This window comes from Pezoporus flaviventris, unplaced genomic scaffold (genome assembly GCF_033815535.1).
Source record: "Pezoporus flaviventris isolate CSIRO_AGI_PZ_B2104156 unplaced genomic scaffold, CSIRO_AGI_Pfla_v1 ptg000007l, whole genome shotgun sequence".
NCBI classification, from domain to species: domain Eukaryota; kingdom Metazoa; phylum Chordata; class Aves; order Psittaciformes; family Psittacidae; genus Pezoporus; species Pezoporus flaviventris.
The window spans coordinates 48,283,578-48,297,370 of NW_026892555.1; the positions used below are offsets into that span (position 1 = coordinate 48,283,578).

The window sequence follows — 13,793 nt, forward strand, 5'->3', positions numbered from 1 at the left end:
GTGCCCTCTGTTTAAAAAACAGTGTGAATTCACAGGGTCTTGATTTGGCTTTTCTTGGGATCTGGGTACCCAGCCAGCAACAGGGATATGAAATGTTTCGTGTGGGAGAAAATTGTTCGTTAGCGATATACTCATTGGAAAAGAGTGGAAAGATGGAGTGTAATGAAAATGAAACTCACACAGGTTGCAGACACCTCCTAAAGAAAACCCTCTTCCCAGTGCAGAATCAGTAGTTAAATTTGGAGGGGGCCTCTAGAGCATCCCCCTGCTCTACAGAGGACATATGACATATACACTTCAGAACATCCACCTCTTCTCAATTTGCTCTTGGAGTCAATGCAAGGTACCGTTCTTTTTATCTGTGAAGCCTTCAGTCACCCAAGAGCCACCTGTGACCTTAGCTGTCTTAGTACTGGATCATAAAGATCTTAACCAGTAATTTATAATGTGACTCTTGGCAAATAGACTTTAGAAAAACTGAAAATTTCAAATAGAAAAATCTGGTTCTATGAATGCAGAGAAACTAACCCATGGTATACATTTCACATTGAACAGAAGAAGGATTAATGCTCTTTTTAGAAACCAAGACATACAACAGTACAGTTTACCAGACTTAGCAGAATGGGTTGTGGAGGACAGTCTACAATTCTTCAGGAGCTGGTGTCAAGGCAATTTCACTTTATAGGTGATGATGACTCCAGGCAGGTTGACATTGTCCTGTCAATATGGCACAGAGTATCATGCTTCAGACATCACTGTGCTCACTGTTGCAGAGTGCCATCACTCCGAGGCCTAGACTGACCATTACAAAGATCAGAAAAGGGCCCTGTTTTCAAGAATTACTCCCCAGTAATTTAGGTTTAGGAAGCTGCTCCTTACCTCCTTCCTCCCTGCTGCAAGCTGCCATTTCCAACTGAGATCTAGTAGTCAACTGCTTCAGCCCTTCAAGTCAACAGAATGGAGCAGCTTGCTTATCTCAGCAGTTCCCAAATGTTTCAGACAACAGCTCCCTTCCGTTTTACTGTGATTGCTTGGACCCCTATGCACCACTCGCATACATAGATACCCACTGTCTGGCCTGGCCCCAAATCTCTGCAAATCAGCTGCCAGCCTTCCCTCTAGCTGTAGTGATCTGCAGTGCTTTCTATCCCTACTCCTCTCACACCCCCGAAAAAAAATTCACATTCAAACACACAAGCAAACTGGACAAACTGGACAAACCCAGCCCAGGTTTTTCCTGCCTCCCTGGAAAAACACCAAACCAAAACAAAAACTAACCCCCTTCCCTTCCCTGCTTTCTTAGCTAGATCCCTTATAAAACTCTTTAGCTCCGGTCACAGCACCCTCCAATCCCCGCTGTCCCATGTGTCACCTATGCAGGAATTTCTGCCTCTTTCTGCCTCTTTCACTTGCAGCTCCTATAGCTGCCTGGCTCTCGCCAGTGACTCAGACCTGCAGGAAGAGAGAGGACTTTTAGCCCTGATGTGGTGTCATGAGCAAGCACACTATGCTCTCCCCACGCCATTTCAGCTCAACACACTATCATCCTGCAAAAAAAATAAGAGGAAATATTTGGTCATCGAGTCACTGAGCTGCTGTCATGCACGGCTACCCTTGAGCCTGAGCCATGTGCTGTGGTTCTCATCCCAAGATGCCAGCTGGTGAAAAAGAGCCTTGGAATGCCCAAGGTAATGAAGGAGGGTACAAAAAAGCCCAAAAGAATCTCTGTAGGGACTTGCCACAAACCTTCAGCACACATGCTGGATCCCCTCCCTGCAACAGGCTAGCGGTGCTTCTTAGCAGCCAGCAAAGTAACTCCTGCACCAATCTGCTGTAGAATATCCTAGCCATGCATGTGGGGTTTTACATTTTCATTCTAACATTAGAAAAGGTACTATCTGCCAAACGCACCAGCAGCCACAACAGCCAGTAGTTCTTCATTGGCAAACATCTCTTCCTCTGAGGGATCCAATGTTCCTGTCTCTTTCTGAAAGTCTACTGGAGGCACAAAAATCAGCCGCTCCCTTCTTCCTGGATGAGGGTGGAGGGACCTTCTGAACCTGCTAAATGTATGGAAGTCAGGACCTGTGCTGTCTCAGCTCTTTCTTCAGTTCTTTAAAGGATCTATGTACTGTGATTATAAACCGACTAGTTTAAATCAGCTCCATATGTGGCCTTAGCTAACCCATCTAAGGCATTCTTCCAGTGCCCTAGGAGCGCCTGTAGGGTTAATGACAGCTGAAAGGTTTAAGCAGCTACCGCCTCTTGGTTGTCAGCCACCACTTCTTTGCTCAGAGGAGATGCCTGATATGCAGTAGAGCAGGCTGGGAGTGTATTAGCACATCAAATGGGGCTGTGCTTGCATGACTGCTGTGATTGAGCTTGGGATCAAGAGCTCAAGCCTCTAACTATGTAGCCTGCCCTAAGGCTGCAGTTTCACAAGCAGTGGTCAATGTTAACAGCTCCCTCATGCCAAAAGGGGAAGGCTTCCGCCTCCCCTGCCTTTTCTTATCCTCCCTGATTCCAGCCTTCTGCCTTGTCTGGCAGACTATGATCCACTCTTTCCACTGGGTTAACTTTTTGCTAGCTCAGTAAATTAAATTTGCTTGCCTATGGGAGTCCCTTGAGTGCTAGATGGAGGGTGGCATGAGGTAAGCACAATGCTGAGAGTGGGGAACGAGGAGACAATAGTGGGAACGGCTTTCCCTTTTTGGTGACAGTCAGCTGTTACACAGTTCACTGCATCTCCCTGGGCCTTAGGCTAACAGGGCACTGTCTGCGATTACTGGGATGATCCTTATGTCAGCTGAGTTATTGATCCTGTGAAAAAAAGGCATAGCCTAGAAGCAAGTCGCTTTTCATTTTGCTCCAGGCAAGAGGCAATCCAGCATATTACAGCAAAAGTAAGCAAGGCTAAAACCCTTTTGGGGTCAAATCTGTCCTATCCAAATTCTCCACCTATGCGAGTGGAGTTCCTCCTCCCACTCTTCCCAGCTCCTCTGGTTCTACAGCAAATCCATGCCCGATCCTGTTCATATTCACCACAGCATCTCAGGAGAGTAAATTTTGGTTAAGTTTGCGTTCTACCAGTGACATTTGGTAGCAAGTTCACACCGATATCAGTGCTTCAAAACGCTGCCACCTTCTGTGGAAAACTGGAAACCTACTCACATTCTTCTACCTCATGATTTTTTCCCAAGTTTTGGATTGTACTGCTTTCTAAGAATGCTTGCTTCTTTACTACTTCCCTGCTGTACAGCAAATTAATATTCCATGGAAGGATGGGAGAAAAATCCAGTTTTACCCCCTTCATGTTCCTAAGAAAGTGGAATGGGAAAACATCATGTCATATTTACAAAGTTAGTGATAACATAAAGAAATACTTTTATCATTCTCCAAGAAATTTACAAGCAACCCAGTGATTAAAATATCCTTCCTCTGGAAAGTATCTTATAGATTACAGTAGGAGAGCAGGAGACCACATGTTGTTGCGTTTATTGTAAAGTCACAGCAGACTATCCTGCATTAAAGAGGAGCTGCTATAGGGAGTTATAAATAACATCGCCTCCTATCAGCTTTTTAAAAACCTGCAGCTGCTGAAAATCTCCATTTGCCGAGGACAAACTATGCTTCAGTGAAGCGTGGCCAGAAAAGGGACTTCTAAAGGAACAGTTTCTTGTGTCAGTTAATAGAGACAAAAAACTCTGCAGGAAGAACAAAGTATCTCCAAGGAATTTGATTTATATCTGAAATATTTTACGCTGTTCAGCAACTTGAATGCAATCAATCCCATAAATGCAATACCTATAGAAACGAATCAAATGCGTGGAAAACCATAAAAAAGCCCTAAAATGTTCATTCTAAAAACCAAGATAACCACTTTTAAAATACTTCAAACTTTAACAAAAGAGTATTTGCAGAACATCTATGCTATGTAACTTCCAATGGCCAAAATACCTGCACGGTCTTTGTTACATCAGCAAACTGCAACCAGAAATCTGTACAGGAAATCAGAAATCTGTGGGAGAAACCCTGTCACATGCTACCATTCAAACCCTCTTCTTCTAACATTTCTTGGTTGGCTAATGCCAAGATTCACCACACTGTCCTCCAGTCATTCTGATACAGCAATGTACGCAGGTTGCTACGTGAATTTAGAGTCAAAGTGAGACTGTCTGTGCTAGCAAGTAGAATATACCAATAGGAGTAGATGTGCACAGCAAAGCTACTTAATGTTGAGGTTCTGACACACGTACTCAATGCATTTCAGGTAGGACATACTTCAGGTTAGCCCTTGCTCAGTAATCTGGATGGAATGTGCTGGGCATGCAGGAGGTATCTCTACATTAGTATTCCAGTTAGGATGAGCAGCACCCTTTTGAAACCTCCTGACTGCTCCCACCTGACAGGCAGGGTCTTGGAGTGTGCCTAATGAATTCCTTTTGAAGGGGCTCTGAGCAACCTGGTCTAGTGGAAGGTGTCCCTGCCTGTGACAGAGGGGTTGGAACTAGATGAGCTTTAAGGTCCCTTCCAATCCTAACCATCTGTAATTCTATGAAACCAAAGTCACAGATACATGTGCAGAACACACCCAATACATTCCAAACCCTTGTGGTCACTGCATCCACACGACCAGACTAAAGCTGGTCTAGCGCAGCACCTCAGTGGCATTGATGTCAGATCCTCAGCTCCCCTTTCACCCAGAACTTCTGCTTATAAACGCAGACAAGGGCTCAGATGTGGAAACAACCTGAGGCAATGAAGTCACAACATAAGGCTGGATGAGGTAAAATCCATTACCTGGTGTCACAAGCACTGAAATACCCCAGCCAATGGAAAAAAAAAAAAATAAAAATCACAAATACATGTTTATGCTATAGAATGAATTGTGAGTCAGAGTGCAGAACACAACTTGCAAAACAGCTAGCTTACACCTGCAGGGTCACTACTGAACTGAGGAAAGCAAACCTCCCTGGACACATGAAGGCAGCTCACCGGGTGAACTCACTGGTGTGGAGAGGCAGGCACTGCACAGCACCAGGACACATCCAACAAGCTTTTTTAGCCTTAGAGACACAGACAAGCACCTGTCATGCTTCTGAGTGACATACCCCGGCACAGTGCTGCACCTGCGCTGAGGAAACTGACTGCTGCCTGTGCACCTGAAGCAAAGCTCATAGCATGAAATTCACAGCAACCGCAAAACGCATCCCTGTACTCTGAGAAGTTTCCAAATGTGGTGTTAGAGTGCATACCGCTCCTACTGCAGCACCAAACCCGACTGCAGCGGGATTTCCAAACACGCTTTCGAGCAGAGGCCCACGCACACTTAAGGAACGCTGACACAGCAGTAACACCACCACCACCAGGCAGCGCATGACTCGGGGGAAGTGTCACACTTCGCGTTTAGAACGACGCTAGTTATGAGGCATCACTGAGACACCGCGTAACCCACTCCATCAGCAGTACCCTGCCAGCGCGCCGCGCTGATGTCCCCCTCTCTTTCGGCAGGCGAGAAGCCTAACGGCAGGGGACGACGCTTAAAAACCAACGCGGGCCCGAGCCGCTCCGGGGTGAGGCCGTCAGTCCCGGGGCAGCACCGAGCACCCACGGCAGCCGTGGGGACAAACCCCCCCCCCCAGTACCAGCTCCCCACGGCGCACTCCCCTCACACCGCCCACACCGAGGACGCGACCACCGCTGCCGGAAGGGCCCCGTCTCCGGGGGGAGGAGAAGCCGGGCCGGGGTGGGGTGGGGTGGGGCGGGGCTGCCGCGGTGCCCGGATGTGAGCGGGCTCGGGACTCTGGCGCGCCGCCGCGCGCGCGCGCGCGGGCACAGGTAGGGCGCGCGAGCCGCGCTGACCCGGCCGCTGCAGCCTGCGCGCGCCTGCGCCCGCCCGCGCCCCGGCCTCGCGAGCCTCCGCCCCGCCCCCGCCCTCCCCCTCCCCCTCCCCCTCCCTCCCCTTCCTTCACACACCCACCCCCCACCCCCCACCCCCCCAGCAGCTGTCGAGCTGGGCTCGCGCTGCCGGCGCGCCGCTCGCGCGAGGTAAGCGGCCGCCTAGCGCCGGAGGAAAAGGGGTGGGAGGGTGCGGGCGGGGGGTGAGGAAGTTGTTCCGCGTACCCCCCCCTTCCCCGCCGTGTGCCAGCGGTGTCTGACAGCCGCTCGGCCCCGCTGCGCCCCGGCTCCGTGACCGGCAGCCCGTCCTCGCGCGGAGAGCTGCCGTCTGCCCCCCCGCCTCAGGGCCGAAAGGCCGGCGTCTCCTCCTCCTCGGGCCTGCCTCGCCGGCCGCGGCCCGCTCCCGGGCCTGTCCCCGCGATGGCGGTGGGAGTGAGCGGGCCGTAGGGACCCTCTCGCCGGCTGCCCGCGCTGCGGTGCGCGGCTGTTTCTCCGCAGACCCCGCCTTGCCCCTCGGCGGCGCCTGCCTGGTCCCGGGGAGTTCCTGGCCGGGGTTAGGGGCTCCCTGCCAGGTCCCGCTCTAGAAGGGTTGTCACGGCGGGGCGCTGAGGCGGGTGACACTGGGCCACGCTTGGAGGCCTTCCCCTTTCTGCCTCCCTCCCGAGTTCCGTCGTGGAGGCTCAGCCGGCAGTGAAAGCGCGGGGGGCTGCGGGGTTCTGTCACGGCAGTCGGTGGGGAGGCTCATCGTGAGACCGCAGCGCCCTGTCCAGCAGGTGGGCCTCGACCGTGCTTTAAGGACTTGAGGATGTGGGAGTTATGTTTTCCTGTTTTTCCTCTACTTCTTGCACAGAGCCTTTGATTGGTGTGCAGTTTGTTCCGTGTCTTCCCTTCTTTCCATAATCTTGCTTTTACTAGGGGGGACTTCTTCAGGGCAGAAGCTGCCAGTACTTGAATATCTGGAAAAGTCTTTGCTTTGCTGTGCAAAGTATTAGTAGGAAAGAGATGACTAATAACCAGCTAGCTCTCTTTGTAGGACGAGAGTGCATTTGTCAGCATCCTAAGAAGCAATACCTGAAAGGGAAGGATTGCATGTTCTGTTTTGTACTTGAAAGTCTTTCCTAAGAATGCCAGGTCATGTGGCTGACAGTGATGTCTGTTTATGCCTAAAAAAATCCAAGCAGTTCTAGGTGTATGCAGTATGTGTCGTGGTGTTCTCAAATTCTGAGAGTCAATGTTGTGCTCTAAACTGAGTGAATATGTGACCAGTGACTTACTCGGCAGCTAGAGCTGTTATTTTCGGGGTGAATGGCTGTACCGTGGCTCTGACAGATAAACTTTCACTAGTAGAAACCCTTAGGCTTGATAAATGTCATGGAGCTCATGAGCTGTTACAAGTGAGGCTTACAAATTCTGTTACCTGCTCTTTAGGGAGAGGCATGTAAATAAAACCATGAAAAGTGCTATTGGAGATTTCTTCCCTGGATAGAATTAAGAAACATGTCTCAAATATGAGTTGCTGGTCATGCAGCTTCTTTAAAGGAGAAAGTCAGGAGACAGCACTGGTGTCTGGAATTTGGGCGTTATCCATCTTGCATGTTTAGCAGTATCTTCATAAAAGAGCAGATGAATGGAAATGAGGTTAAGGGCAATTTAAAGTCTGAAAAAAAGAAAAAATGTGGCTCTCTTTCCTTTTGGATAATGAATAACTATTAAATGGAGCTTAATGTAAGTAACTTTCAGATTGTTGGAGAAAGACATGCATCTGTTAATACTGATAAGGCTTACTTTCATTTCATTACAACTGCAGTATCTTCTCTGTGTTACACAGCTGGTAACATAAAGTTCCTGTTTAACCTTAAAATCTGTCAAATGTAACAATGGATTAGTTAAGGTTTGAAGAGTAATATAATTTTGTTACAGACTTATTTCTTTGTCAGTCTGTCAGTGGCAAAAATTAATAGACGATTCTTGACCTAAAAAGGTGATACGGAAGTTGTGAGCACTGAGTCGTGAAAAGATATTAGTGAAACTTTAATTATTTTTTTTTAAACAATTTATTACTTTTATTTGAAACAATTGTTACTTATGCCATAATGCAAAACCAGTGTCTTTGAATAAGAGAACTTTAAAGTTTCAGAAGGCACAAACAGTTGTGAAACCAAACCTGTAAGACTTTGAGGACCTATGATAGTTTTCAGATTCTTGTACAGATGAACTTTGGCACCCTTAACATCATTTCAGTTCTCATAAAGACATCATCTTTAACTGCCCAAGGCATATGTCTCAAATAATGCTGTTTTCTAGGCTTCCTGTCATTGATTTGTAGCTTAAGTCATATTGGAAGGAACAGTTATAGGTGGTTGCTGATGTCTATGAAGTTCTGTAGTAGCAACCACAAAACTTAGTAGAGTCTAATGAATTTATTCACTGTTGCTGGGAGGCACAGGATTTACAGCAGACTCACTTTCCTTGTGGGCTGTGAAGGAGAGCAGCATATTTGCTGGAAAAAATGCAAAAGACTGAGAAATTTCCTTTCAGATAGTACCATTATCTGCAGGTGTTTTTTTGTTGTTGTTGTTGTTGTTTTTTAATTAATTATTAAAGAAACTTTAAGGCTAAGCACTGTTTGAAGGGATATAAGAGGATGGCAATGCCAAATTCAGAGTCTGAAAAGGAAGTTAAAAAAGTGCTTACTGCATGAATGTGTTATATTCTTCATAGGTGGCATGAAACGTCCTGTTCATACGCATATACATGAGGAATGTGCTTGGCACACCTTGATAAGTTACTTTGGCCTAAACATCGATTACCTCTTGTAAAAACCTGTAAGTAAAATAAATGTGATTTTATTTGAGGTTGCTTTGATGATTTGCTTTCTGATCACAGTTAGTATGATCTGCCTTAAAAAGAAATGTCTGTTACCTTGTTTTGTAAAATGGGCAAATCTTCTGTTATGTTAGCTGACACTGTAATAACAGTTGACAAAGACTCTAAAAGCTGAATCAATTATTGTGTTTTACAGAAATGGCAGCTCAAAAAAGGAAGTCTATGTTAGTAGAGCCTTCTGCTAAACGTCCAAAGCTGGACAAGACCAGCAAACCATCATCAAAGAAGGAAAAAGAGGTGTCAGATACAAAACATGTCTCAAATAAGTCAAAGCCTAATTGGTGTGTGGTGCAGGAGAAAACTGTACTCAAAACATCTGTCAAATCAAACAGGTTAGTGACAAAAAATAGGTAATTGTGCTAGATTATCTTCACAGACTAAATAAGTGCAGAAGCAATTTAAGCAGAATGAATTTGAGTGAAAGATACAGCTAAATAGTTAAATAGTACTATTGGGAAGATCAGCCTTAAGTCATTAAGTATGTTACATGCTACGTGATCTTTCTCTGGAAAAGAGTGTGTCTTGAAATCCAGAAAGATTTCCCCCCCAAAAAAATTCTGAAGCAAAAATAAATGTAATACTATTTAGGTTAATACTTCGACTAAAAGCTGCAAGTGTCAACAATTACAGTCTACTGGGGTTGTTAAAAATCATTCATCTGAGGTTCATAGTTCAGGCTTGCATGCAAAAAAAACATTAAGTGCTCCACTTACGAGTGACCAGGTGGAAGTGAAGTTTTTTTAGAATGATTCGAAAGATAATTCTTCTAAAAGTAGTGAGGATGTGTAATGTCCAGGGTTTTAAAAATGAAAAGAAAAAAAAAGGGGCAGAGGTTAGTAGGAATGAGAGGAGTCTTATGACGAATTCTACTTTCTGGTTGCTGTAAAATAATTATCTGAATCTTCCAGTGACAACACCAATGAACTTGAACTAGGAACGCGCATGACTACAAGATCTTCAGCACTGAACTCGAACAATAAAACTACACCTGACAAAAAGATCCAACAGCTGCCTAAATCTGCAAAAACCAAGGAAGTATGCCAGAAAAAGTCCATGCAAGAAATTCCTATGTCAAAATGCCTAATTGTGCCAAATGAGCCAGTAACAAGGAGATCGCAGAGACTGCAGCAGTTAACACATGTACATGTACCAGCAAGATCCCTGCGCAGCAGAGAAGTTAAAGAAGAAAAAGCTTTGGAAGTTAAACAGAGTAGCCAGGCAAAAAGACAGACCCAGAGTGTTGCAGCAAAAGCCCTTAAATCTGTTGGAGAGAAAACAGGGCAGAAAAACAAAAAAACGAAGCCAAACGATACAAAAGAGGATAAAGAAATACATGTAGAAGTGACCAGCTTCCTGAAAGAGAAAAAAAGTAAAGCAGACATTAAAAATGGTAATTCCAACAGCTTTCAGCAAAACCCTCAAGGGTCATCATTATGTCCTGATGAAAGGCTGAAGGAAGTTAAGAAGGACCAAACGGGCCCTGTATCTCCTATTGATAGCAATGCAAAGAAAGTGGAAGCAGACTCTCTTAAGCTAAATTCCAAGACAGTAACTAAGGAAAAACAACAAATGCATCAGAATATAAAAAGCAGTACAAAACCAAAAAAGATTTCACAGCCCTCTGTAAGTGAAACAAATGTGGCTGATCCACCAGAGAATGATGCAAAATCCAAAAGGGTGAGCATCCTTGAACTCTGTGAAGAAATCGCAGGTGAGATTGAGTCAGATACAGTGGAGGTGAAAAAGGATTCCCCTAATGCCAAGCATAGCAGAACAGAAGAAAAGCATGCCGACATACAGCTTCAACAAAGTGAAATGCTTACTCAAACGGAATCTAGTCAAAGTACGCAATGCAAACGGTTTTTCCCTAGCAAAAAAGGAATGCCTGTCAAATGCACCCTAAATGGTAGAAATAATGCCTCAAACAAAAACTCTAAGTGGACCAAAATTAAATTACTGAAAGCTAGTAACATGAAGCACAGTAACTTAAATTCTGCAAATGCCCCCAAGCTTTCTTTGTTAAAGGATTACCGTGAAGTTTCAGAGGCAAGTCAAATAGCTACAGAAGTAGAGCTTTCAAAAGCACAAGGCAAACTGTCAATAACAGGACTCTCTGAGAATGAAAGTGTAACTTGTGTGCAGGAGAAATCAGATCTATCATCTGAAAGAGCTGGAGCTAAAGAAGTGACATTAGAAATAAAACAGCCCACAAAGAAAGGTGCAGAAAATGGTTTGTTGCATAATTTGACAAAACATTTATGCGAACCAAGGCCAGATGAGGTAAGTCATTTTAATTATGGTGTATGGTGGGAGGGTGTTCTAAATCTGTTCTGTTTTCTGAGAATGCCATGCTCAGAAAGTTTGTTTTAACAATAACTTTCTTTCACAGTAGCTTAAAATTTTCAGATTTCTTAAAGATGCTTTACTGATGTGCTGTCATAGATGGGATAATTGTAAGCTGGAAAATGAATCTGTTCCACCCTTCTAAGTTCTGTATTTCACTAGGTGTCAGTCAATAAAATTTCCTGCTGAAGCGAGAGTTTGTACAAATTCATATGGACACTTTCTGATGACTTAAGCTCACATAGCTGTTCTGAAAAGGTGTAATGAATGGGGAAATAAAGTGTTGTCTATCTGAATGAACTTCTGTTAAAATTTAAGATTTCAAGGTCAAAGGTGTTCTATACAAAGTATTTTACAAGCTTATACATAAAATGAAAAAGGTATTTTGAAAAATGAATACCACAAACTTCAATATGGACTAGCTAATCAGTTGCATTTTGTTTGCTTCAAATAATGTAGGAATTGGGGAACTGGTACTGTATTTAAGGTTTTAATATGTAGTAAACTCAGTGAATTTGTTCATAGGTTAGATGCATTAATTAGTTTGGATTTTTTTTAATGTGCTCTGTTTTGTTTAGACCTTCCAATTACATTTGGAATCAAGTCCAGACAGTTCTCCACTAAAGTATGTTACAGCTCCTAAACCACCAAAACAATTAAAAAAAGAACCTGGAGAAAGTGAATCTCAAGGTAATTGTCTGCTACTAATTTTTTCTCTTCTTCTGAGTTATATGGGAAGCATAGGTCTTCCTTTCAGAGGAGTGTTCTCCGTCCCTGTAAACCAGGGCTTCTGTATTTCTTTGTGTCGCACCCGTGGCCACTTTAGTAGAAGCAAAATGTCCTTTTATCTCTGGGTTGTAGTTGGAGAGAGAGGTGTCCGTTTTTCGACCCAGCTACTTTTCTGGTGTGTCTTTATGCTTTATGCAATAATATTTTAAGTCTTAAATATGCCTCATTTGAGAAAAGGTGAAGTGACAACTTTTAAAACAAACAAGAAACCCCCAAACCAAATCTTTCCCTTTTCATGCAATAAGGTACTGAAACTTCCATATTTCAATTGGATTCTTCTGTCATATTGGTTTCTGTTAAGGATTCTCTGTTGGTTACAGCTTCCTTTGAATAATTATCTGCACTTCTTTCTCCTGAATTGTTCTACTTGGTCTTGACCAAATTGTTCCCTGAGTAAACACTTTTCTGTTTTTATTACATAGTCTTCATTTATTAGCCTGTGAATGCAGTTTGTCAAACCTTATGTTGAGAGTTATGTGAATATTTTGACTGAAGTACGTTTGATGAAGAAATATTATTGATTGATCCCTAATGTAGATCTTCATTAATTTCCCTCATAATAATATGATATTGAATCCTTTTGCTTTGGGGTTATGTTTTGTTGTGGGTTTTGGTTGGTTTGAGTTTTGGGGGTATTTTTGTGTTGTTTTTTGTTGGTTGGTTAGTTGCTTTTGGTTTTTTTTAATCTGAACCTGATTTTTACTGCACTGTTTAACTATTCAGCTTTTCTAGATACTTGTTTTTTTTCCTGCCATTATAACGTGTTTTTGAAGAGCAAAATAATTATACTATTAGAGAATGTAAATTTTTTTTCTTTCTTTCACTGTTCTTGATTGTTTCTTCTCTTTGAGTGTTACAGAACATGCCTCAGATGGGGGCATACTATACATTTAGGATTCTTATACTATACGTAGAACTATTTATATGGGTGTTGGTATAAGTAGATTTAAACTCCTGTGCAATTTTGCTGCTGGCCTTGTTTAGCTGCTGGCAAACTGCTCTGCAGAATTCCTGTGGGAATGTTGAGGAAAACTGCCTATTTTTTTGAAGTACATGTGGAGAAACACCCGATTACTCCCCCAAAATTCCGGCCTTTTTTGTTGGCCATGAAAAATTGCAGCAGTGTCTTGTCTGTGTTTTTGCAGATAACTGTTTGTGTAGCTTAAATTTCCTTTGCAAATAAAAACTTCATTATTAAAGTTATAATCTTTGATTAATTGTAGGTTTGGCTCCCAAGCAGTTGACACAAGCTTCACTGACAAATCAAACTTCTGAAACTGAGGACAGGTATAGCATTTCATATGCTGTGAAATTGCAATTATGTTCCATAGAGTTATGAGAGGGTCTGTTCTAAGATTTAACTGTTCTATTTTTCCCCACCCTCACCTTTCAGCTTCAAATAAGTGACTTGTTCTTTATAAACAGACTTTCAGTTTACGCAGTTATTAAGAATGTTTCTATTTTGTTAAGAAAATTATTAAGCAAGATATTTGTAACTGCACAGTTATTTTAAAAAGTAGAATTTAACAGTGTTGGAAGAACATTCCTAATCTTCCTCAAATTGTATGATAAACAGATTATGGGAAGGAATTACCACATGATTTTCACTTACTGAATTATTTAACTTCTGGAAGAGTTTTCTAATGCTTAAGTTATGGTACTCTTTGTATATATGAAACCTTCTTAAGTGAGGAAGAGCAGATTTGATTTAGGATTGTTTTGTGATTGCTGTGAAATGAAGGAGTCAACAGCCATATTAAAAAAATGGTTCTTGTTCTTACTACTAACTAAATTGTTCTTACTGCTACTAATAGTTCAGATTTGTGTTTTATCCTTGATCACATTGACTGTTGTAGTTTTTGAATAATTCTGGCATA

The 13,793-nt window shown here is 43.2% G+C and overlaps 1 protein-coding gene across 4 annotated transcripts in view; it reads left to right on the plus strand.

Annotated features, from left to right (window-relative positions):
* The first annotated feature begins 5,984 nt into the window (after window positions 1-5,984).
* Window positions 5,985-13,793, plus strand: part of ESCO1 (establishment of sister chromatid cohesion N-acetyltransferase 1) — a 32,401-nt gene continuing 24,592 nt past the window's right edge. The window contains exons 1-6 of one of the 4 annotated variants that reach the window (XM_061448701.1): window positions 5,985-6,048; window positions 8,620-8,723; window positions 8,921-9,116; window positions 9,693-11,064; window positions 11,706-11,817; window positions 13,140-13,203. In XM_061448701.1, the coding sequence (XP_061304685.1) occupies window positions 8,923-9,116; window positions 9,693-11,064; window positions 11,706-11,817; window positions 13,140-13,203 (1,742 nt within the window). In that variant the 5' untranslated portion in view covers window positions 5,985-6,048; window positions 8,620-8,723; window positions 8,921-8,922. Of the gene's footprint in view, window positions 6,049-6,293; window positions 6,672-8,619; window positions 8,724-8,920; window positions 9,117-9,692; window positions 11,065-11,705; window positions 11,818-13,139; window positions 13,204-13,793 lie in introns of those variants that run through there. The other 3 variants (XR_009742583.1, XM_061448702.1, XM_061448700.1) reach the window with 3 other exon arrangements.